This window comes from Saprolegnia parasitica (genome assembly GCF_000151545.1).
Source record: "Saprolegnia parasitica CBS 223.65 unplaced genomic scaffold supercont2.19, whole genome shotgun sequence".
Lineage (NCBI taxonomy): Eukaryota > Oomycota > Saprolegniomycetes > Saprolegniales > Saprolegniaceae > Saprolegnia > Saprolegnia parasitica.
The window spans coordinates 145,251-169,960 of NW_012156413.1; the positions used below are offsets into that span (position 1 = coordinate 145,251).

The following is a 24,710-nucleotide window of genomic DNA, read 5'->3' on the forward strand; positions in this document are numbered from 1 at the left end:
CCCATGTAGGACTTGGCGGCGGCGGCGTCGCGCTCAGCGGCAGCACCGGTGCACTGCGAGGTCTTCTCATCGCAGAATGCTCCAGCCAGGGGCTGGGCGGGGGCCTTTATGCTCTCAACTCTGCCTTTGAATTGCAGTCCATGCTCCTTGACAGCAACACTGCAGCCACGAATGGCGGCGGGATGGCGCTACAGGCATCCACATGCTCGGTCCAAAATGTTACCACGAGCAACAACGTGGCCCAAGGCAACGGTGGCGGCGTCGCGCTCCTCGACAGTCGCGCCACGGGCTCTCTTTCCGTGCTACTCGACTCGGCCGTCGGTGTCGGCGGTGGTGTTTTCCTAAATGGTGCGTCATCGCTTGTGTCAACGCGCGTTCGCAGCTGCTCGGCGACCCAAGGGGGCGGTATTTTCGCCACGTCTAGTAGCGCAACCACCCTCCAATTGCTCACCAACGTGGTCGTGTCCCAGTGCTCGGCCACGAGTCGCGGTGGCGGCCTCGCACTGTCGACCGTTTTGGTTCAAATGACCAACGTTTCAATCGTCGACAACACGGCGCCAACGGGCGGCGCTATCGATGTGTCAAGTGCGACGCTGACCGACATGGCAGCCACGACCCCGAGCTCCGTCGTCAACAACCGCGCCACCCGGGGCGGTGGTGTCAGTTGCAGCGGCACTTCATTTGTCAGCAACCTTGCCGTCGCAAGCAACACAGCAACGACGATGGGAGGTGGCATGTTTCTGCAAGGCATGACAAGTCTTGAGAACGTTCGCGTCGACGCGTGCTCGTCACTGGGAACCGGCGGTGGGCTGGCGCTCTCGGGTGCCATAGTCTACCACACAACGTCCTCCATTCGCAACTGCGTCGCGGCAAAAGGCGGTGGTCTCTACCTCGAGAGCTCTACACTAACCCGGCAAAGCGCGTCGGCGTCGACCAAACTCGTCATCGATGCCAACGCCGCGACGGTCGAAGGCGGAAACGCTTTCATCGGGGGGCCGAGCCAGCTCATGTACATTGCTTTCTCAGCGGGGCAAGCGCCCTTTGGCGGCAGCGTCTCCTCCGTCGGCACATCGGGCTCGCTCGTACAGTGCACAATTGCGTCGTCGACTGCAACGGCGGGTGGCGGCGGTCTCCGTCTTCTTGACGGCACCTGGCAAATTACCGACACCACTTTGTCGGGCAACGCGGCCAACCGAGGCGGTGGACTGCATCTCAACAACTCTGTGCTCACCCACAGCAATCTTGTGGTCTCGACCAACCGAGCGGTCGACGTTGGTGGTGGCATCGCGCTCTTTGGCGCCAGCCGTGTCGTCGGCAGCGGTACCGTGTCGCAGGTGACCGCCAACACCATCCAAGGCCTGAGCGGTGCCAATGTCTATTGCGGCGATGCTGCCACGGTTGTCATGAGCGCACTGCAGGTCACAAACGCCCGCGCCAACCAAGGTGCTGGTATCTTTGTTGCAACCGGGGCCACCGTCGCTCTAAGCAGCTGCGATATTGACGGCAACGCGGCGGATACGGCGGGCGGGGCCATTTACGGTGCGGCCCCGCTGCAAATCACCCTCACCAACTGCCACGTAACGCACAACACGGCGATGCAAGGTGCTGCCGTGTTCCTCGACGGCGGTCGAATCGACATTGCGTCGTCCGAGGTGTCGCAAAATATTGGCACGTCGGGGGGCGCTCTCTACCTTCAGGCCAGTACGCTCTCGCTAACGAGCTCGACGCTGCTGTCCAATCGTATTTCCGCCGGTCACGGCGGTGCCATCACAGCGGTGGCCTCGTCTCAGCTGACGCTGCGCAGCTCAATCTTTGCATGCAACGCGGCGACTGACGGCGGCGCACTCAGCGTCTCATCCCAGTCGTCAGGCGTTGCCTCCAGCTGCACGTTTTCAGGCACGGGTAGCGGCGTCGCTGGTGTCTCGTGCGTCAACAACGGCACCAACCGCGGTGGCCTTGTCTACGTGATCGGCCAGTCGTCCATGACCTTGGACTCGGGTTCGCGGCTGTTGTACGCGAGCGCTACATACGGCGGCGCAGTGTTTGTCTCGCAAGCCGTCGTGTCCATCTTGGCGAGCTCAGTTTTGAACCACAAGGCGCTTCAGTTTGGCGGCGCCGTGTACTTGGCACAAGCCAACCTGACGCTGACCGACTCGGACGTGGGCTACTGCAGTACGTTTCCATAAAACTCGCTGCATCGGGTTGATGCTACGATTGTAGGTGCCATTTACGACGGCGGTGCAATCTATGTTACGGGCAAGTCGACGGCGACGGTCGAAACGACGACGGTGCACGACAACACGGTCACGAACGATGGCGCGGCGTTCCTAGTCGACATTGGCAGCAACCAGCTCAAGCTCACAAACTCGATCCTTCGCAACAACAAGGCGCTTCACTATGGCGGCGGTACAACCCAGCTTCTTTGTAATCACGTCGAGCGCGATTGTGTAGGGGTCGCTGCCGGGCGCGACTCGGTCAACGAGTACATCGGAACGAGCTTTGCGAACAACTCGGCGGTACTCGGTGGCGCAGTGTATGTGACCGACACGACCTGCCGCGCCACCGAGTGCGCGTTTTTGCAAAATCAAGCGGCAGAAGGCGGCGGCGTTGCTGTCGATCGGAGCGCCATCGTGTTTGCAACGGCGTCGACGTTCCGGGGCAACGACGCGGCGGCCGACGGCGGTGGTCTCCTTCTCATGCTCAAGGCCACGGCGGTCGTGACTAACTGCGTGTTTGCCCAGAATTCGGGGAGCACGGGTGGCGCGATCGCCGCCGGGTCTCTTGCGTCTTTAACCACCACTGGCACGACGTTCCACGCCAATCGCGCGTCGGGCCTCGGCGGCGCACTGGCGTGCTTCGGCACGGCGACCGTTCAAATGTCGGGCGCCAATCTGACGAGCAACCGCGCGTCCGACGGCGCCGGCATCGGTCTCACGACGTCAGCGTTGGTCAACATCAGCGACAGCTCACTCCGTGGCAACGTGGCGGGGTTCCGCGGGGGTGGTATTTACATGACGGTCACGTCCGCCAAGCAGCTGGCGCGCCTGCGAATTGAAACCAACCAAGCCTTCAGCGGCGGCGGCGTCTTTTGGTGGGTCGGAACACCAATCTACGCGTGCGACAGCTGCAATATTGTTGGCAACACATTGTACGACGTGGCTACCGACTCGAATCAATTCGACGTCCTCTGGTGGCCGTCGAATGCGTCCAGCGCGCTGAGTTTGACCCAAGTGCCCGACACGGTGTCGATCACTGCGCCGTCCAATCTGACGGCGGCGTCGCCTTCCGAGGTCTGGCCACGCCTCGAGGTCCAAGACTACTATGGTCAGCGGTCGCTTACGGAGAACGACACGTACTGCTTCGTGACCGCTGCCAACGTCTCGGACAACATTGTGACGTTCGATCCGGCGTACCGCGTCAACGCTGTCTCGGGCGTCGCGTGGTTTCCTGGTGCGACGGTCGTCGCAGCGGCGCGCAACGCGTCGTATCTGCTCGAAACGTCCTGCGTTCTGCCATCGTCGAGTCTCGTGCGCACGCGTCCCATCAGCATGATCGTTCTGCCGTGCCCCGCTGGGTACAGCCTGGCCGGTGACATGTAGGCTGCAGTTGCATTTCCAGCGACTTGATGCAGTCGTTCTTGTCTCTAGGCGCTGCAATCGATGCCGCAACAACCAATACAGGTACGCAAGACAAGAACGTTTTAGTGCGGTATCGATGCATGCACGAAACTAGTCTCGACGGCGTCAACTGCTACGACTGCCCGACGGGTGCCAGTTGCACGCAGTACGTCGGCACCCCCGTGGGTACGAGCGCACTCACGTACGGTGTCGCCGTGCCGCGGACGCAGAGCGACTTTATGGCGTACCGGGCGCCGTCGACGACGCAGTCGGACTGCAACCCGTACAACTGGGAAGCGGCCGACCCGTGTCTGCCGTTCGCAGTGAGCGCGGCCGGTGGCGCCCTCGGGTCGCGCATCACGATCGACGTCGCATCGGTCATCAACAAGTGCATTCAGTACGGCAACGCCGCGCTCATGAGCAAGTACTGGCCCACGGACCGGCGGTTTGCGTGCCAGACCAACATGTCGTTCTACGCGTGTGACGTACGTTTTCTTTCAAACTGTCAAGGTATCAATTCGTTGCGCGCAGATCCGAGGCGCGTGCCCTCAAGATATATTTATCGACACGATCGCGTACAACGCGTCGGCGATCCCTTGCGGGACCGGGTACCAAGAGATCATGTGTTCCGTGTGTCAAGACGGCTACAAGCGCGCAACCAACGGATCCTGCCAGCGTACGTTCCATCCCGTCGCATGTCATGTGCACTCGACGATGCATAGCCTGCGACGAGGTCAACGCGCAGATCCGGCGCGAGGTGTCGTGGACCAACTTTGTCTTGCCGACCTTGTCACTGCTTCTCTTGTTGCTCATCGCTGTAGCGCTGCGCCTTTCGCTCAAGGTAGCATTATTCCACTGTACGTATTTCGCTGCAACATTCATAGGACGGCACGGAAATTCCGCTGCTCGACAAGGCGCAGCACGACCGCAAGCACAAGCTGTACACGCCGCCGGCTGTCGTGAAGAGCAAACTGCGGCGGTGGGTCGAGGCCAAAATCGACGCGTTTCGAGCCAAACAGGCCGCGAAGGCGGCCGAGAAGGCCAAGGGCAACACGGCCATCCTCTTTGGCGTCGCGCCCGTGGACGTCATGGGGAGCATTTACTTTAGCCCCGAGAAGATCAAGATCCTCATTGGGTTTTTCCAAATCTTTGGCAACCTCAAAAAGACGTATGGGATCAACTGGAACGCCAACGTCAACTGGGCCATGACCACGTCCTCGTCCGTCAACCTCGTACGCCTCTCTGTCTCTTGATACCTCGAACCTACTCTGCCGTAGGACTTGATTTCGATTGCGGGCCTCGACTGCATTCTCGCGCGGACCTTCTACTTTGATTTTGTGTACATTTCTTTCGACAAGGTGGACAATATGTCTTTAAACCCACGTGTAGGCTCCAACTGAGCATCGTCGGCTTCCTCCTCGGCACGCTCTTCTACTGCTACATGCGCGGCATCAAGGACTACGAAGCCAAACTCTCTTCGATTCCGCGCAACTGCATCAAGTGCGGCCACCCGGTCCACGATAAATTCTCGCGCCAAGTGTACAAGGACATTCCGCGCTACATGGAGAAGCGCCATCGGCTGAGCGTCCACGCCAAACAAAACCTCCACCGGCTCCAGTCGATCGTGCGCTCGCCCATGGACAAGCTCGCCTCGGACGAGCGCCGGCTCAAGCGCGAGCTCGGTATGTCCCAAGTCAAGACCGACGTCCTCCCGATCTTCCCGTCCGTGCACATTACGCGGCCGTGCCCGACCGACGACGTCCTCTCCGGCGCGCTCCTCGACCGCACGCTGCGCAGCAACCTCCGCGTCTGGCAGGCGCGCGTCAAGCTCCGCATGAACTACAACACGTACCGGTCTAAGTGTTTTCAGAAATTTCTCTGGTACACTTTCGGGCAATTCAAAAAATTTGGTGGACAATATGTCCTAGGCTGCTCCTTGTGCTGTATCCGATGGTGTCGCAGACGATCCTCAACATCTTCAACTGCCAAGACGTCGGCGGCGTCTCGTACCTCGTGCTCGACCGGCGCCTGCAGTGCTATACGCTCACGTGGTCGCTCTATGCTACAATTGGATTCGCGTGCGTTGGCGTCTGGGTCGTCGGCGTCCCGGCGCTCTTCTTCCTTGTCGTCTACCGCGTCCGGACAAAGAACGTCGAAGCGCGACTGGCCATTCTCAAGCAGCCGCGGTACCGCGAGCTGCGCGCCAAGTGGACCAAGCGTATGCGCGAGTACTTTGCCAACGAGCGCGGCATCCGCGTCCGTGAAAACGAGTTTGCGGCCATCGAGAACGCGTATCTGCGCGAGTACATGCACATGCTCAACCTCGTCGACAAGACCAACGTGCTCAAAGTCGGCTTTATCTACGCCAACTGTACGCCACGTGGATCCAGCGCATGCGTTTTACGCAGTTTTGTTCGATAGACAAGCCGCGCTTTTGGTGGTTTGACGTGCTCGACCTCGTTCGGTCTCGACGTTCTCTCGTGCCGCATGAATGCTCATCGTACAATGGTATGTAGGAAGCTCCTCTTGAACGGCGTCGTCATGTTTCTCAAAAACAAACCCGTCGTCAAGTCCATCTTCAGCATGTCGATCAGGTAAAAAGCGAGTACAGTGCCGAGGAGCGATATATGTGCGACCGACTAGCGTCGTTCTCATGGCCGGCCTCCTCTACTACCGCCCGTACAACGAGTGGACCGACAACATTGTCAACAGCATGACGCAGTTCCAGATCATTTTGACGCTCTGGGTCGGCATTGTGCTGCTCTTGGTGGCCGAGACAGGCCTCGACCTCATCAACGAAGACGTCGTCATCAACGTCATGCTCGCTGTCAACCTCTGCGGCGTTCTCTTCACGGGCTACATCATGTGCCAGCAAGCGATGACGCGCTCGCGTCAGGAACTTGCGGTCGCCCGCGCCGAGCGCCAACGAAAAATCTCGCATGTGGTCAAAGACCTCTGGCGCAAGGCCTTCAACTTCGCCGTGTACGAAGCGCAGCAAGCGAGGAGCTACCGCGCGACGCTCTCGGTGGCCGCGATGCTCGAGGCCGTGCGCCGCGCCATTGCCACCGCCAAGCACGACGCGGATGACGTGATAGTGCACAACATCATCGATGCGCCGCGACCGTAGCTATACCTTGACGAAATTGCATATCCATTCTTTATGTCGGCGACAAGTTACTTGAGCAGCCGGCGCCGGTTGCGCCCGCGGATCAACGGATGGCGCTTGTAGTACTTGCGGTGGGCCTCGCGGAGGTGGTGCGGCCGGATCGGCCCGTCGTCGCCGGCATGCGCCATTATCTTGCGCGCTACGCTGCATGAGCTCCAAGGAAAAGATGGATGATCGCGAGTACCTTCGGCAATGAGCTCGCCGAGAAACATTTTGGCCAGCCCTAGCGACGAGATGATGGAACGAGGCGATGCGCGACGGTGCATGTACCCGACATGACGATGGACATGGCGTTATGGACCGGCGGGACGCGGCGCTCGCCCACGCAGGCCTCTTCGATCACCTGCGTCATGCACTAGCATGGCCTTCATGAGTCGCCGGCATGAGAGACGCGTCGACGTACCCGCTTGATGACGTTCTTGTCAAAGTGGGACCGGCGGAATTGCTCGTGGCGGCGCACGTCGGCCTCGGGCATGGCCTGGATGAAGCGCAGCATGTCCATAGGTCCAGCCTCGGCGCCCATGTCTTCGTCTTCGTCGTCTGGCGCGTCGTCGTCGGCCGTGTCGTACGGCTCGTCTTCTGCCGTCTCGCCGCCGGCGTCGACGGCTTCTGGCGTCTCGACGCTGGCCTCGTCCTCGCTGTTCTCGTTGGACTTGGCATCGTCGCCGTTGTCCTCGTCGCCAGTCTCGACGCTCGACTTGGCGTCGTCTTCGTCTTCGTCCTCATCCTCGTCGCGCAGGAGCTCGTCCAGGTCGTCCATCGTCTTGCCCACGCAATGCAATATGCAGGTATGAACAGTATTTTCGGTCCATGCATGGGGTATAATTTGGTGTACTTAATTAAATAGTGTTAAATATTCGACCGATCTACTACGACAGGAGCGATCGTTTGACAGCCCTGCGATCGCCACATCAAATGAGCAGTAGCCATGCAGGTCCATGCGAGCACAATCCTGTCCAGGATCAATGCACCTGCACCGGCCTTAAACATTACACTATTTATCTTTTTACTTGAAATGGTGTGAGCTGCGACAGGAGTTTCCAATCTTGAATCGTCGCGAGGTCGACCGGCGCGGGCCCACTGCATGCACCGTAGCTTGCGTTGACTTTGCCGCCATGAACAACTCGAAGAAGGTGCGTTGAATGACGCTACATCTAGTGCGCTCATGCTCCACGCACAGACGACGGTCAAGCCGCCCAAGAAGGAGCGGCCATCACCGGCGTCGTCGATCGCAAGCGTCCTCGGGCAGCTCGACGCGTACGAGAGAAGCGTCTGCAACAAGAAGTCCGACTTGACGCTGCCTATCGTGGGCGCGCCAGCGCCGTCCTTGTCTCCGTCCAAGTCGCGCCAAAAGCTCATCAAGCAGATCCAGTCCAACGCGAGCCTCGACCGCGGGCCGCCGCCACCAGGACCACCGCCGCCGCCCGAGAACGTCTCACTCGTCGAGTACCTCGAAGCCGTCGTGCCCGTCGAGAAGCTCGTCGATCATGCCAATGCACTCACGCGCCCGCAGCTTCCCATCGCTTGTTATGCCGACCTCGACGATGCTGGCGGGCGCGCCTTTCTGACAACCGGGCCCAAGAAGGCTGTCGCGCTAGCCATGGACGCTCGCACCGGCGCCATCGGCCACTGGTCGGCCTGCACCGTCATCGCCTACGACGCCAACGCGAGCGTCTTTGTCGTCGCGTGGCTCGCTGGCGCGCGCATCGGGGCGCCGCTCGTGCCCCGCGTGCTGCTCTGCTTTGAGGCCGAGCCGCGCGCCCCGTTCGTAGCGCGCTTGTCTGCCGCCTTGGCGTTACGGTCCGAGGCCGAGGCCCGACTTCGCTACGAGCTGTACGTTGAATCCATGCCGCCCGACGTCGAGGCGCAGCTCGATGCCGACCGTGTCAACAGCATTCTCTCGTTCGCTCTCTCGTCCTCGCGGCTCTCGACGAATGCGCGGACATCCAAGCTCTTAGAGGAAGTCAACGAGGGCTACATGCGCACGATGAACGCAATTCTGCTGGCCACGAACCTCCGCGACGTCGCGCGGGAATTTCCGATGCTCCGGCTCCCGACACCAAACGTCGTCCCCGATGTGCCAGCCTTTGGCACCGTCCAGGTGCCAATCTATGACTTTAACCAGCGACGTCACAACGCGACGCTTGATTCGTTCTTGAGTGCCCCACCAGCGATTCATGCGCTGCTCGACGTCCGCCACGCGTGCAACAATATGGGCTCGCACCTGCTGCTCAAGACGGACCAGACCAGCGACGCCGCAGTCGCCCCTCGGTCCGTCGTCTTGCCGGACTTTCTCTCGGCGCAGACGCTCGCGAATCAAAATGCGATGCGCTTTCTACGCGACAACTGGACGCGGAGTGCCGCCAAGTGCATTATCAACCACATGGGACCGCACTACAACCTCCTCGAGAGCCATCGCAGCGTGTACGAGAGCTCGCCGCTGCGCCGCGTCCTTCGCCGCGTCAACCTTGTCGCTGAAGACAGTCTCCGGGATGTTGTCACCGACACATTCCAGGCGTATGCTGCTTTTGTGCAGTCCATGTGTGCCAAGACCGTCGTAATTGCCGACACCCACGACGTCCGCGTCGACACACACGGCAAGCCTTCGTACGTCGCGCTCTTCAAGGTCGACGTCGTCATCTCGGGGGCGCCAAAGGTTCTCAACGAAGCTGCGGTCCACGAACGCGCGGCGGCGATCGCGGCCTGGGACAGCGACGAGCCGTGCCCGCTCGAGCCCATCGCGCCCGAACTCGGCCACGACTTCGAGTACGCGACGCCGCCCCATGCGTTTGCCGACGCAGTCGTGTCGCAGCTCGGTCTTGCGCTGGACCGCGTCAAGACTCTCGAGCTCATTGAGCGCATCGTGATGGACCGCCTGTTCTGGCCCAACCAAGACACCATTGCGTGTGTGAGCATGGACGAGCCGTGGGTTGTGACGCTGGTCGCGTCGATGCAGGTCGCGCTCACCGAGGCGTTGTCGCCGATGCATGCGTACTTGGCGCTCCTCGCCAAGCACATTCCGCTCCTGAACCTCAACGTGCTCGAGTACCTTGGCAGTCTTCTCAAAGCGCCGGAAGCCAAAGACGATCCGAACGAAATCGATGTGACGCCGCCGATGGAGATCAACGAACTGCGGCGCGTGATCCTGAAACACCGCGAAGCCGAGCGGTTGATTCTAGAGGCGCTGCCATCGACGCCCGTGAACCTCGGCCTCGTCGCCGTCGACGTGGGTCACGTCCGTCTCTTCCTCGCCAAGAAACACGCCGAGATTTACACCAAGCTCCTCGAGACGCAAGTGGCCTTTTGCTACCGGCTTGCGACCAAACTGACATCCAGTTTTGACGAGATCAACGCCAACTTGGCCGTGACGCCCAAGGACGTCGAGGGCTTGACGGCGCTCCAAGAGTACATTGCGTCGGTCCCTGCGACGCTACAGCCACTCCAGGAGGACATTCGCGTCATGCTTCTCAACAACGACCTCGTCGACGACTTTGGCTTCCTCGTCTCGGACGAGCACCTCCGGCTCAAGTGGAACGTGCTCGGGTGGCCGGGGCGCATTCACACGCAGAGCGCGCGCTTCAAATGGGCGCTCGACGAGCGCAAGGCAAAATTCGCCAAGCAAATGGAGGCCGAGCAAGAGCGGTTCGAGAAGACGCTGGCGGCGCTCGTCGAAGAAGTTGACGCGTTCGCACGCTACGACAACCTCGCGCACGTCGAGGACATTGCGCACCACGCGATGGCGGTCCAGAAAAAGCTCGACCAAGCGTCGTCGGACGCGGCGATCTTCAATTCGCGCGAGGTGCTCTTTGGCAAAGACATGACGAGCTACGACGTCCTCGCGCTCGCCAAAAAAACGTTCGAGCCCTACAACCAGCTCTGGGGCACGGCGTACAATTGGCTCCAGTCGCGGAAGCAGTGGACGCAAGGCAGCTTCTCGGACGTCAACGCAGAAGAGATTGAACGCGCCGTCGAGACGTATGGCGGCACGATCGCCAAGGCCGCCAAGTTCTTCAACGCGAGCGGCAACGAGGCGTGCGCGCGCATCGCCGAGACCATCAAAGAGCAGGTTGGCGTGTTCAAACCGTATGTGCCGCTCATTCTCGGCCTCCGGAACCCGGGCATGCGGCCGCGGCACTGGGCCGAGCTCAGCAAGGTCCTCGGCTTCACCCTCGAGCTCGACGAGAGCTTTACGCTCAACAGTATTTTCCGGCTCAATTTACTCGACCAAATCGACGAAATCGTCAAGGTCGCTGAAGCCGCGGGGCGCGAGTACCAGATCGAGGCCGCTTTGAACGCGATGAAGACGCAGTGGGAAGCAATCGACCTCCAGATCCTCTCGTACCGCGAAACGGGCACGTACATCATCAAAGGCGTGGACGAGATCCAGATCGTGCTCGACGAGCACATTACGATGACGCAAGCCATGATGTTCTCGTCCTTCAAGGGTCCGTTTGAGGAGCGCATCACGGAGTGGAATGGGACGCTGCAGCTCATCTCGGAGATCCTCGAAGAGTGGCTGGCGGTGCAGCGCAGCTGGCTGTATCTGCAGCCGATCTTTGAGAGCCCCGACATCAACAAGCAGCTGCCGTTAGAAGGCAAGCGGTTCGCGTCCGTCGACAAGAACTGGCGCCAAACGCTCGCGTCGGCGCGCGCCAAGCCGCGCTGCGTGGACTTTTGCAATTCGGGAAAGCTGCTGGAAAAGTTTCATGAAAGCAACGTGTTTCTGGACATGGTGCAGAAGGGGCTGAGCGACTATCTCGAGGTGAAGCGGTCGTCGTTTGCACGCTTTTACTTTCTCTCGAACGACGAGCTCCTCTCGATCCTCTCCGAGTCGAAAGACGTCAAGCTCGTCCAGCCGCACTTGAAAAAGTGTTTTGAAGGCATTGTCAAGGTCGAGTTTCAAGACGACTTGACGATCACGGCCATGATCTCGGCCGAGGGCGAGAGCGTCCGCATGCACGAGCCCATCGATCCGAAGAATAAGAACGTCGAGCTCTGGATGCTCGAGGTCGAAAACATGATGCGCACGTCGATCCGCGACACGATGCATTGCTCGATCGTCGACTACATCAAGGTCGACCGGAGCAAGTGGGTGCAGAAATGGCCCGGCATGTGCGTCTTGAATGCGAGCCAGATGCACTGGACGCGTGAGATGGAGGAAGCCATGGACAAATTCGGTGCCGACGGCGTCAAGCTCATGCTCAACCGACAGCTCGGCCAGCTCGCCGACATGTATCACGATGATTGTATCAAGATAGCAACTCAACGTGGCATAGGGTGACCATGGTGCGGGGCCACCTCGACAAGATGACGCGTATTACGCTCGGCGCGCTCACGGTCATTGACGTCCACGCCCGCGACGTGACCAAGAAGCTCGTGGCCCAAAACGTGCAGTCGAAAGCCGACTTTTTGTGGAGCTCGCAGCTCAAGTACTACTGGGACGACGACTTGTTTGCGCAAATGGTCACGTCCAAGCGCCCGTACGGCTACGAGTACCTCGGCAACTCGTTCCGGCTCGTGATTACACCGCTCACGGACAAGTGCTATCTGACGCTCATGGGGGCGCTCCAGATGATCCTCGGCGGCGCGCCCGCCGGTCCTGCCGGCACGGGCAAGACGGAAACCACCAAAGATCTGGCCAAAGCGCTGGCGAAACAGTGCGTTGTCTTCAACTGCTCGGACGGCCTCGACTTTATTGCGATGGGCAAGTTTTCAAGGTACCACGTAGCTACTCACTTGATCGTTGGGACCAACATGGGCATGAAGGGGCTGGCGTCCTGCGGCGCGTGGGCGTGTTTTGACGAGTTTAACCGCATCGACATTGAAGTGCTCTCGGTCGTGGGCCAGCAAGTCATGACGCTCCAGGTACTCGATAGATTGATAGATTGGTATCTTGATATATTGTCTCTAGCTCGGTATTCGCCGTGGCGAGAAGCGCATCGTGTTTGAAGACTCGGACATCAAGCTCAGCGACCAGTTTGGCGTCTTCATCACGATGAACCCGGGGTACGCCGGGCGGTCCGAGCTCCCCGACTCGCTCGCCGCGCTCTTCCGCCCCGTCGCGATGATGGTGCCCGACTACGCGCTCATTGGCGAAATCATGTTCTTCGCCTACGGCTTTGCCGACGCCCACGCCCTCGGCGCCAAGATGGTCACGACGTTCAAGGTATTTTGAGCGATGGAAGAATCGTATTTTCAATGCGTTTTGAACCGTAGCTCTGCTCGGAGCAGCTCTCGTCGCAGTGCCACTACGACTACGGGATGCGCGCTGTCAAGACGGTCATCACGGCCGCGGGCAACTTGAAGCGGTCCGATCCGGACATGGACGAAGATGTTCTCTTACTCCGGGCCCTCCAAGACGTCAACTTGCCGAAATTTTTGGCCCACGACATTCCGCTCTTCAACGGCATCATTTCGGACCTCTTCCTCGGGAAGCAGCGGCCGGTCATCGACCTCGGCGCGCTCATCTCGGTCATTAAGCTCCAGACGCAAAAGATGCAGCTCCAGCCCGTGCCGTATTTTCTCACCAAGTGCATCCAGCTCTACGAGACGATCGTGGTGCGGCACGGTCTCATGGTCGTCGGCGCGACGGGCGGCGGCAAGTCGTGCAACATTGAGGTGCTCGCCCAAGCCCTCTCGGAGCTCAAGAGCCGCAACGAGCCCGGGTTTGCGTACGAGAAAGTCATCAAGTACCAGCTGAACCCAAAGTCCATCACGATGGGCCAGCTCTACGGCGAGTTTGACGCGAATACGCACGAGTGGCAAGACGGGATTCTCTCGACCTTGTATCGCACGGCGGCGTCGTGCACCAAGTCGGACCGCAAGTGGATCATCTTTGACGGGCCCGTCGATGCGATTTGGATTGAAAACATGAACACAGTGTTGGACGACAACAAGAAGCTGTGCCTCAACTCGGGCGAGATGCTTCAAATGTCCTACCAGATGACCATGATGTTTGAGGTCGAGGACCTCTCCGTGGCGTCGCCGGCCACCGTGAGTCGCACCGGCATGGTGTACATGGAGCCGAGCACGCTCGGGTTGAACCCACTCGTCATGAGCTGGCTCGAGAAGCTCCCAAAGACGCTGAGCGTCCACGCGCCGAGCTTTCTCCGGCTCTTTGACATTTATCTGCACGCAGCGGTCATCTTTATGCGGTCTTATCTCATCGAGCTGGTGCCGACGATCGACAACAATCTCGCGCAGTCGCTTCTAAGTCTTCTCAACTGCTTTCTCGGCCCGTACCTGGCGACCGAGCCCATAGCGCCCGACGCAGCGTTCCGAAATGACATTGAGCCCATGTTTCTGTTTTCGCTGATCTGGTCGATTGGCGCGACCACGAACGACCTCGGGCGCCTTCGTTTTGATGCGTACGTACGGCTGCAGATGCTCGCCAACAACGCGGCGACGCTCTTCCCGGCCAAAGGCCTCGTGTACGACTACAGCTACTCGATGAAGGAGCACAAGTGGGTCTTCTGGATGGACACGATTCCCGTGTACCGCGTCCCGTCCGGCATTTCGTTTGCTGAAATTGTCGTGCCAACGTCCGACAGTGTCCGCAACACGTACCTCCTCGAGCAGCTCGTGAAAACGGGCAAGCACGTGCTCATGGTCGGCGCGACGGGACGGGCAAGACGGTCAACATCGCGCGCTTCTTGTCGTCGCTGCCGAGCGAGTACATGCCCGTGGCCATGACGTTCTCGGCGCAAACGAGCGCAAACCAGACCCAGGATCTCCTCGACAGCAAGATGGAGAAGCGCCGAAAAGGCGTGTTTGGACCGCCCGCCGGCAAGACGTTTGTCGTGTACGTCGACGATCTCAACATGCCGAAGCGAGAAAAGTACTTTGCGCAGCCGCCGTTGGAGCTGCTTCGGCAGTGGTTTGACCAAGGCGGGTGGTACGACCGCAAGCTGCTGCAGTTTCGCGCGATCATTGACATGCAGTTTGTCGCGTCCATGGGGCCGCCGGGCGGCGGGCGCAACCCGATCACGATGCGGCTCCTCCGGCACTTTAACGTCGTGTGCTACGCCGAGCTCGGCGACGACAACAAGGCCATCATCTTTGCCACGATTCTCAATAATTTTCTGAGCGCGTTCCCGGCCGAGGTCCAGCGGCTCGAAACGCCGATCGTGACCGCGTCAATTGAGGTCTACAATACCATCTGCAAGGAGCTGCTGCCGACGCCGGCGAAATCGCACTACACGTTCAACTTGCGCGACCTCGCCAAAGTGTTTCAGGGCTGTTTGATGTGCGATCCGCGCAAGGTGACGGACGCCCATGGCTTTCTACGGCTCTGGGTGCACGAAAACAAGCGCGTGTTTGAAGACCGCATGGTGTGCGCCGACGACCACGCGTGGTTTGCGGCGCTGCTTTCCACGACGTGTGCAACTGCGTTTGACACGGACTTGGCATCGATTGTGACGACCCCGTACCTCCTCTACGGCGACTACCTCGTGCCGGGGGCCGACCCCAAGATTTACGAAGAAGTCGTCGACGTGGCCAAGCTCCTCCCGATCGTCGAAGAATATTTGGCCGACCACAACGCCGAGTCCAAGACGCCGATGCCGCTCGTGCTCTTCATTGACGCCGTCGAACACGTCTCGCGGATCGCACGCATTCTGCGGCAACCCCTCGGCAATGCGCTCTTGCTGGGTGTCGGCGGCTCGGGGCGGCAGAGTCTCACCAAGCTGGCGACCTTTATGGCTGGCTACAAGTGCTTTCAAGTCGAGATCGTCAAGGGCTACGGCATGACCGAGTGGCGCGACGACGTCAAGCGCTGTCTTTTGCTCGCGGGCTTGAAGGACAGCCCGGTCGTCTTCCTCTTCTCGGACGTCCAAGTCGTCAACGAGACGATGCTCGAAGATCTCAACGGCGTCCTCAACTCGGGCTCGGTCCCGAACCTCTATGGCCCCGAAGACATGGACCAAATCGTCAACGCGTGCAAGGCCGACTGCCAGAAAAAGTCGATTCCGCCCACGAAAACCAACATTTTCGCGCAGTACATTGTGCGCGTCCGGAAAAACATCCATCTCGTGATTTGCATGAGTCCGATCGGCAACGCGTTCCGCGATCGCTTGCGCATGTTTCCGTCGCTCGTCAACTGCTGCACGATCGACTGGTTTAGCGAGTGGCCCGCCGAAGCGCTCAACTCGGTCGCGACCGCGATCCTCAGCGACGGCAACCTCCAGCTCGGGTCCCCGGACCAGATGCAGCACCTCGTCGAAGTCATCAAGTGCATTCACCAGAGCGTCGAGCACAAGAGCAAGGAGTACTACTCGATTTTGCGACGGTACTTTTACGTCACGCCCACGTCGTACCTCGAGCTCCTCGCGACGTTCAAAGCCGTGCTCGTCTCGAAGCGGGAGGATGTCAACACGATGAAAAGCCGCCTCCAAAACGGCGTCGACAAGCTCTCGGAAACCAAGGTGCTCGTCGCGACCATGCAAGACGAGCTCGTGGCGCTGCAGCCGGTCCTCGCCGCGACCCAGATTGAAGTCGAGCAAATGATGGTTCAAATCACAAAGGATCGCGCCGAGGCCGACGTGACGAAAGCAGTCGTTCAGAAGGAGGAGGAGAGTGCGTCGACCAAAGCGCGCGCGACCAAGGAGATTGCCGACTCGGCCCAGAAGGACCTCGATGAAGCTCTCCCCGCGCTCGATGCGGCGGTGGCGTGCTTGAACAAGCTTAAGAAGGCCGACATTGACGAAGTCAAGTCGCTGAAAACGCCGCCGGGCGGCGTCAAGCTCACCATGGAGGTGGTGTGCCTCCTCTTTGGGCACAAGCCCACGATGAAGGCCGACCCGGACAAGCCCGGCAAAAAGATTGCCGATTTCTGGGACGTGGCTCAAAAAGTCGTGCTCGCGAACGCCAACAAGTTTCTCGAGTCGCTCATGGGCTTTGACAAAGACAACATTCCGGATGCGGTCATCGCCAAGGTCCAGCCGTACATCGACGACCCGAACTTTACGCCCGATGCGATTGAAAAGTCCTCGAAAGCGTGCACGGCCATTTGCATGTGGGCGCGCGCCATGTACACGTACTACTTTGTTGCCAAGTCGGTCGAGCCCAAGAAACAGGCGCTCGCCCAAGCGCAGACCGAGCTCGACGCGACGATGGAGATCCTCCGCGGCGCGCAAGCCGGTCTCAAGCAGGTGACCGACCGCCTCGCCGAGCTCGAGGCGAGCTACAACGCTGCGATCGCCAAGAAGGAGGAGCTCGCGGCCAAAGTCATTCAGTGCCAAGTGCAGCTCTCGAACGCCGACAAGCTCATCGGCGGCCTCGGCGGCGAAGAGACGCGTTGGAAGGCCACGGTCGCGCAACTTGAAAAAGACTACGTCAACCTCACAGGCGACGTGCTCGTGAGTGCGGGTACGATCAGCTACCTCGGCGCCTTCACGGCCGAGTTTCGGGACGACTTGGTCTCGAGTTGGCATGGCGCGCTCGTGACCTATCACGTGCCGCACTCGGCCGGCTGCGGCATCGTCGGAACGCTCCAAGATCCTGTCAAGCTGCGCACGTGGCAGATTGCGGGTCTGCCGACCGACACGGTCTCGACGCAGAACGGCATCATCATGTCCCGCGCGCGTCGGTGGCCGCTCCTGATTGACCCGCAAGGCCAGGCCAATCGGTTTGTTAAAAACCTCGGGAAGGAAAAAGCGCTGTGCGAAAACGGCATGGACGTCGTCAAGCAGTCGGACAAGAACTTCCTGCGCGCGCTTGAGAATGGCATCCGCTTTGGCAAATGGGTCGTGCTTGAGAACGTCACGGAAGAGCTCGACGCGGCGCTCGAGCCAGTGCTGTTGCAGCAAAAGTTCAAACAAGGCGGCCAAGACGTCATCCGGCTCGGCGAAAACGTCATTCCGTACAACGAGAGCTTTCGGTTCTACATGACGTCCAAGCTCGCGAACCCGCACTACCCACCCGAAGTCTGCGTCAAAGTGAGCTTGCTGAACTTTACGATCACGATGAAGGGCCTCGAAGAACAACTGCTGAACGTCGTCGTCCAAAAGGAGATGCCCGAGCTCGCCGAAAAGAAGAACGAACTCGTGCTCTCCAACGCCGCGTCCAAGCGACAATTGTACGAAATTGAGAACCAGATCTTGTACCTTCTCTCGCACTCGCAAGGCAACATCCTCGACGACACGAATCTCATCGAGACGCTCGCGTCCTCCAAGCAAACGTCGGCGGTCGTCGTGGAGAAGATGAAGGAGGCCGAAGAGACGGAGAAGGAAATTGACGCACGCAGCGACGGGTACCGCCCGGTCGCCTACCGTGCGGCGCTGCTCTTTTTCTGTATTGCCGACCTCGCGCGGGTCGACCCGATGTACCAGTACTCGCTCCCGTGGTTCACGTCGATCTTTGTGCGGTCGATTCTGGCCGCCAAGCCGTCACCGCAGCTCGCGACGCGGCTCCAAAACCTCAACGATTACTTTACCTACTCGATCTACAAGAACGTGTGCCGGTCGCTCTTTGAGAAGCACAAGCTTCTCTTTTCGTTTCTGCTCACGATCAAGATTCTCATGGGCAACAACGAGATCGACGGCCTCGAGTGGCGCTTCCTCCTCTCGGGCATGGCCCCCAATACGCTCACGGTCGAGAACCCGGCGCCGACGTGGCTCGAAGGCTACGCGTGGACAGAGCTCTGTCGACTCGCAACGTTACCGGCCTTTGAGGGCTTTACGGAGGCATTTGCGGCGCACAAGGCGGTGTACCGAGGCCTCTTTGACAGCCCCGAGCCGCACGTCGTGCCGCTTCCCGGCGGGTGGCAGACCAAGCTCGACGCGTTCCAGCGCCTCTGCGTCCTCCGCAGTCTCCGCCCCGACAAAATGATGGAAGGGATTCAGAACTTGGTGGTTGAGAAACTCGGGCAGCCGTTCATTGAGCCGCCGCCGTTCGACTTGCTAGAGACGTTCGAGGATTCGACGCCCGTGTCGCCGCTTATTTTCGTGCTGTCGCAAGGCTCGGACCCGGCCAAGGACTTGTTGACGTTTGCGATCGCGACCAAAATGGACGCCAAGCTCAAGAGTATCGCGCTCGGTCAAGGCCAAGGCACGCTGGCCGCGCGCTTGATTGAGAATGCGGTACAGAAAGGCGAGTGGGTCCTCCTCCAGAACTGCCACTTGGCGCTGAGCTGGATGCCAGATCTCGAGCGCATCTGCGAAGAGCTCGACCCGGCCAAGCTGCACGTGGATTTTCGACTCTGGCTCACGAGCATGCCGACGCCCGTCTTTCCCACCTCGGTGCTCCAGAACGGCGTCAAAATGACCAAGGAGGCACCCAAAGGGCTGCGCGCCAACCTCAAAAACACCTACTACAAACTCAACGACGACGCTTTGAGCGTGACGGCCAAGCCCGACGTGTTCCGGAAGCTCCTCTTTGGGCTCTGTTTTTACCACGCGATCGTGTGCGAGCGCAAGCGGTTTGGCGCGCTCGGCTGGAACATTCCGTACTCGTTCAACGAGACCGACCTCGACATTAGGTACGTGATCCCTTCCATCTTGGTACTTAAATATGCCGCTAGCGTCGCGCAACTTGAAATGTTCCTCGACACGTACGACAAGGTGCCATTTGAAGTGCTACAGGTCATGACGAGCATGATCAACTACGGCGGCCGCATCACGGACGACAAGGACATGCGAACGTCCGACGTGATTCTCATGACGTACTTTTGCCCCGCGATTCTTGAGGTACCGCTGCAAATCGTCTCGAAAACACGTTTCAATGGGCGTAGAGCGGGTACAAATTTTCGACCAGTGGCGTCTACTACTCGTTGGCCGCCAACCCCAAAACGCCATACGCCTCGTACGTCGAGTACATCAACAGTCTGCCCATCAACCCCGAGCCCGAAGTGTTTGGCATGCACGAGAACGCCAACATTACGTGCGCCCAAGCCGAGACCTACGACGTCTTTGACATCATTTTGAGCCTCCAGCCCCGCGTGAGCGCAGGCGCCGGCCTCTCGCGCGAAGACACGATTGCGAGCGCGGCCGCGACCATCGAGGCGAGCTTGCCGCCCCACTTTGACCTCGAGTTTGTCCAAGTCAAGTACGCGGTCTCGTACACCGAGTCGATGAATACCGTGCTCGCGCAGGAGGTTGAGCGCTTCAATAAGCTCTTGACCGTCATGAAGGAGACGCTGCAGCAAGTTCAGCGCGGCCTCCGCGGTCTCATCGTGCTCTCGGCCGAGCTCGAAGCCATGGGCAACTCGCTTTACGACCAAAAAGTGCCTTTGCTCTGGGAAGCCAAGGCATACCCTTCGCTCAAGCCGCTCACGTCGTGGGTCGCGGACCTCCTGGAGCGCCTCCACTTTATCAGTCATTGGATCGACCACGGCATCCCGATCGTGTTTTGGATTTCGGGCTTCTTTTTTCCCCAGGGCTTTATGACGGGCATCATCCAGAACCACGCACGCCGCCAAAAACTGCCCATTGACACGCTCTCGTTCCAATACCTCATGATGCGAGAAGAGTTGGCGGACGTAACGACGCGGCCGGACGAGGGCTGCTACATTTACGGGCTCTTCCTCGAGGGCGCGCGCTGGAACAAGGACATTGCGTCGCTCGACGACCCGTTCCCGAAGGAGCTCTTTGCCAAGATGCCGCTCATGCATTTGCACCCGCAGCAGAAGCGCGAGGCGCCCGCAAACGGCATTTACCGCTGCCCCGTGTACAAAATCCTCACGCGCACGGGCACGCTCTCGACGACGGGACACTCAACCAACTTTGTCATGTGGATCGAGATCCCGTCGAACCGGCCGACGATCTGGCGCAACTCGCTCGTCTCCGAGACGAATGCGCAAGTCCTCTTTTGCGACCAAGAGTACTGGATCAAGGCTGGCGTTGCGTGCTTCTGTGCGCTGCGCTACTAAACTTTAGGCGCCCTCGTCGTTTTACGGCTGCTAAAAACACCTTGTACAAATGGTCACTCTACGTGTGCACCTGCCAGAGAAGTATTCAGAAAAGGTTGGTGAGATGAGATATGGGCTCGCATTGGACGACGGCTTGGTTTCGCCCTATATAAAAAAGTGACCAAAAAATACTCGACGCGGGACTCGAACCCGCAACCCCCAGATTCGAAGTCTGATACGCTATCCATTGCGCCAGCCAAGCCTGATTTACACCGTTATGAATCAGTGTATAACTCTATATTCACAGATACTATAGTTTTGGCAATCACACATCAAGTAATATAACAAGGAATCGTGTTGACAGTTAATTCTGCGTTTTTCCAGCCGTGCGTCCTCAGAGGCGCGGCCGTTGGTCATCCAGGCCGCGGCAGACGGAGGCCTCGTCAGTCGACGCCTTCGCCCGCTGCGAGCCGCGCCATCAGACCAAGCGACGCGATGAGAATCTCATCGTCACGCTGTACAAGACGACGTATCCGAGGAAGACGACGACATGCTCCAGCCAACCAACAACAACAACAACAACGGTCAGGGGGACCACAACGAACATCAGATCCAACACAGAACCGACATGAGCACCGAGAACAGAGCACAGAGCACAGAGCACAGAGCACAGAGCACAGAGCACAGAGCACAGAGCACAGAGCACAGAGCACAGAGCACAGAGCACAGAGCACAGAGCACAGAGCACAAATTAACCAGCCGCCGCCACCGCCACCGCCAACGCCATCAGCCATCAACCTTCAGCATCAAGATCCATATCATCCGACCCCGAAACCCAAGCCATCGACCCAAACAAAGAATTCAAATCCAACGCGCCACGCCGCCAAAACGAAAACAAATGTATCCAGCCAACCGCCCAGCTCCACGCCTCCAGAAGAAAACAAGTCAACATGCCCTGCGCCAAAACGAAAACACTTTCCAGAAGAAAAACAAGTCAACATGCCCTGCGCCAAACGAAAACATTTTCTTGTATGACGACCGACCAAGACGCCAAAACAAAACAACTCGACCGGTGTTGGCACCACGAGGATTCAACCTGCATCAACATTAGACCACCCGACATTTCGCGTCGGTCGCCAAGCGAACGACTTCCACCAGCCCGCGAGTTCTAGTGAGCACCCCCTGTGTACCTTCGGGTGCTGTAGCTCCAGGTCGGCCCACGGTCACATCCAAGTGGAACTCCGCAACACGGGTCTGGCTCACAACCGCGGATGCTGCTGGTCGATCAAGTAGCTCGACGATGGACAACATGGAAAAAGAAACCCAGAGTGGTAACCCCGGTAATTCACCGCCTGACAAGAAGAATCGTGTTGACAGATGAACAACTTATAATTGTCATCATCGTTTGCTATTTGGAAAATACAGCGGCAATGACGCAAGTGCACGATCGATAGAGCTCACTTGCATCAACAAATTTGATGTGTACTAGTATACCGTATCAATATGAGGTCTTGTTGTTGTTGAAGTGGGTCGTCTATAACAATATATCAACGTGTTCCGCGTTATCAGTAGTGCTAAGCCTGAATGCGTGGGCGTGTTGGGAGCTGCACTTGGTCGTTGGGAGTGAGCTGCGCACGGAGAGATCCAACCCGTGGTGGACCCCACTCGCCAAGGGATAGCTCGCGCAAGGTCTATTACAATAGATAAAACAAAGTAGTGATCGCCCACCGTGGGGCCCGAACCAAAAAGAGGTCTTGTTCCTAAATACTTCTACTCTAGTAAGCATCGACAGTATAGTAGGTATCCGCATCTTAACCCGACAATGGTAGGTCAAGTGGACAAATTTGGTCGGAAATTTTACAATACATTTGGTCGGAAATTTTACAATACATGAAATATTTTAATGTAAAGGGGAATTAGCTCAAATGGTAGAGCGACCGCTTCGCATGCGCCCTACTGGGTGTACCCCCATTCTCCAATCATTTTTATCCCTTCTCTATCCACGACAAAAACCAATACACTTTGCATCTTTTTCTACCATCAACTGCGCCATCAACACCATATGTTATGACCACACCAGCACCAAAAACACTCCAGACCCTTTTTGCACAGCAGTTTTCGTCTTTTACACAGTTATCACTCATTTCCCACGTTATTCACACCAAATTTTGTCAGCTCTCCTTGCTGAAAGCTGAAACAAGTATTTTTCGAGTTTATTTTTTTTGCCTGCCTTCATCCTGGGCTCGCTACGGCGCCAGCGACTCGCGTGACCAAATTTCGACTCGGAAAAAATCGCTCATATTTGCATGTCGATAGAGAATCTTTGGAGATCTCAAACACCTCGTTGCATCGCCAATAGAGTTGTCTAGCAGGATATATTCATCCGACAGTCTCGAAATGACCAAAGTCGCGTTCTTTGATATTTGGACGGGATAGAGCTCGATTGACACTGATCTTGCTGAGATGAAATGTAGTACATGACGTCTTCTAATGGTGACAATGAGAAGCTTTCAACAAAATGTGCATAATATCTAGAATTTGCTCTTTTGCGAAATTTGTCACTGGAACACGCACAAGTGTGCTGCTTCTCGTCGCGACACGGCCTCTACGAGGTACGACATGATGTATATGGACGCTAGATGGTTAATAAATGCGCCGAATGTGTGACACAAATGGCGTTATGAAAGATAATGCCTCGAGACGCCACGTAGCGTCGAATGAAGCAATTTCAGAAAACTTGGAGGAAGTGATAGAAGCGGCGTGCGAATGCGTAGATTGGTGCATTCGATGTGTTTGTTGATGTTGCTGTGTGGTGAGCATGTGTTTGGTGTATCGTAGGTGTGTATTGTCGATTTTAATGCAGTAAAGTGTATGTGTTGGTGTGTAGATGGCCCGGATGCGTATATTTTAATATAAAGGGGAATTAGCTCATTGTCAATTGTCCGCTTCGCATGCGGTAGGTAGGGGATCGATACCCCATTCTCCAATCATTTTATCCCTTCTCTATCCACGACAAAACCAATACACTTTGCATCTTTTTCTACCATCAACTGCGCCATCAACACCATATGTTATGACCACACCAGCACCAAAACACTCCAGACCCTTTTTGCACAGCAGTTTCGTTCTTTACACAGTTATCACTCATTTCCCACGTTATTCACACCAAATTTTGTCATCAGTAGCTCAGCTCTCCTTGCTGAAACAAGTATTTTTTCGAGCCAATTTCTTTTTTTCGTCATTCCTCATTCCTGGGCTCGCACCAAATTTCGACTCGGAAAACAAATCGCTCAAATCGCTCATATTTTAGAGAATCTTTGGAGATCTCAAACACCTCGTTGCATCGCCAATAGAGTTGTCTAGCAGGATATATTCATCCGACAGTCTCGAAATGACCAAAAGTCGCGTTCTTTGATATTTTGGACGGGATAGAGCTCGATTGACACTGATCTTGCTGAAGATGAAACGTGTACATGACGTCTTCTAATGGTGACAATGAGAAGCTTCAACAAATGTGCATAATATCTATGAATTTGCTCTTTTGCGAAATTTGTCACTGGAACACGCACAAGTGTGCTGCTTCTCGTCGCGACACGGCCTCTACGAGGTACGACATGATGTATATGGACGCTAGATGGTTAATAAATGCGCCGAATGTGTGACACAAATGGCGTTATGAAAGATAATGCCTCGAGACGCCACGTAGCGTCGAATGAAGCAATTTCAGAAAACTTGGAGGAAGTGATAGAAGCGGCGTGCGAATGCGTAGATTGGTGCATTCGATGTGTTTGTTGATGTTGCTGTGTGGTGAGCATGTGTTTGGTGTATGGTCGGGACGCCAGTGTCGGGCGCGCGCGTGCGGGGGTCGCGGCAGCAGCGACTGCGATTGAAGAAGCCAAGGAGCTGCGATGAAACGCACTTAATGGGAATTGATCCGTGCAGCGTGTCACGAGCGAAGCGAGTGTATCCGGCGATAGCCGGATCCAGCGCGGTAGCGCGATAGTGGCACAGGCCATGTGCAAGCGCAGTGAGTGCTTTTGGTATCGATGTGCCAACACGAGTGTAGCGTGTGCACCCGCGATAG

The 24,710-nt window shown here is 57.8% G+C and overlaps 3 protein-coding genes and 1 non-coding gene across 4 annotated transcripts in view; 2 read left to right on the top strand and 2 right to left on the bottom strand.

Annotated features, from left to right (window-relative positions):
- SPRG_19863 (hypothetical protein) overlaps positions 1 to 6,784 on the top strand; it is a gene marked incomplete at its 5' end in the record, with an annotated part of 30,543 nt that extends 23,759 nt beyond the window's left edge. Inside the window, 14 exons of the mRNA XM_012344704.1 lie at positions 10 to 2,172; positions 2,221 to 2,406; positions 2,452 to 3,595; positions 3,648 to 3,680; positions 3,733 to 4,102; positions 4,149 to 4,293; positions 4,340 to 4,458; positions 4,502 to 4,849; positions 4,895 to 4,956; positions 5,007 to 5,498; positions 5,546 to 5,988; positions 6,039 to 6,081; positions 6,134 to 6,211; positions 6,261 to 6,784. Coding sequence (XP_012200094.1) covers positions 10 to 2,172; positions 2,221 to 2,406; positions 2,452 to 3,595; positions 3,648 to 3,680; positions 3,733 to 4,102; positions 4,149 to 4,293; positions 4,340 to 4,458; positions 4,502 to 4,849; positions 4,895 to 4,956; positions 5,007 to 5,498; positions 5,546 to 5,988; positions 6,039 to 6,081; positions 6,134 to 6,211; positions 6,261 to 6,744 — 6,110 coding nt within the window. The 3' untranslated portion in view covers positions 6,745 to 6,784. The remainder of the gene's footprint in view (positions 1 to 9; positions 2,173 to 2,220; positions 2,407 to 2,451; positions 3,596 to 3,647; positions 3,681 to 3,732; positions 4,103 to 4,148; positions 4,294 to 4,339; positions 4,459 to 4,501; positions 4,850 to 4,894; positions 4,957 to 5,006; positions 5,499 to 5,545; positions 5,989 to 6,038; positions 6,082 to 6,133; positions 6,212 to 6,260) is intronic.
- Positions 6,785 to 6,791: 7 nt separating this feature from the next.
- SPRG_05398 (hypothetical protein) lies at positions 6,792 to 7,543 on the bottom strand (the record flags this gene model as incomplete). Its single annotated transcript, XM_012344643.1, has 4 exons — positions 6,792 to 6,922; positions 6,968 to 7,006; positions 7,054 to 7,138; positions 7,187 to 7,543. The coding sequence occupies 4 exons, from the start codon at positions 7,541 to 7,543 to the stop codon at positions 6,792 to 6,794; spliced, it is 612 nt and encodes a 203-aa protein (XP_012200033.1).
- A 405-nt stretch (positions 7,544 to 7,948) lies between these two features.
- Positions 7,949 to 20,704, top strand: SPRG_05399 (hypothetical protein; the record flags this gene model as incomplete). Its single annotated transcript, XM_012344644.1, has 7 exons — positions 7,949 to 12,015; positions 12,060 to 12,648; positions 12,695 to 12,949; positions 13,000 to 14,391; positions 14,415 to 19,258; positions 19,301 to 19,466; positions 19,511 to 20,704. 7 exons carry the CDS (start codon positions 7,949 to 7,951, stop codon positions 20,645 to 20,647), a joined length of 12,450 nt encoding a protein of 4,149 aa, XP_012200034.1. The 3' UTR covers positions 20,648 to 20,704.
- Positions 20,705 to 20,815: 111 nt separating this feature from the next.
- SPRG_30056 lies at positions 20,816 to 20,888 on the bottom strand. Its single transcript has one exon. It is a non-coding gene; the product is annotated as a tRNA-Arg (tRNA).
- Positions 20,889 to 24,710: the final 3,822 nt, after the last annotated feature.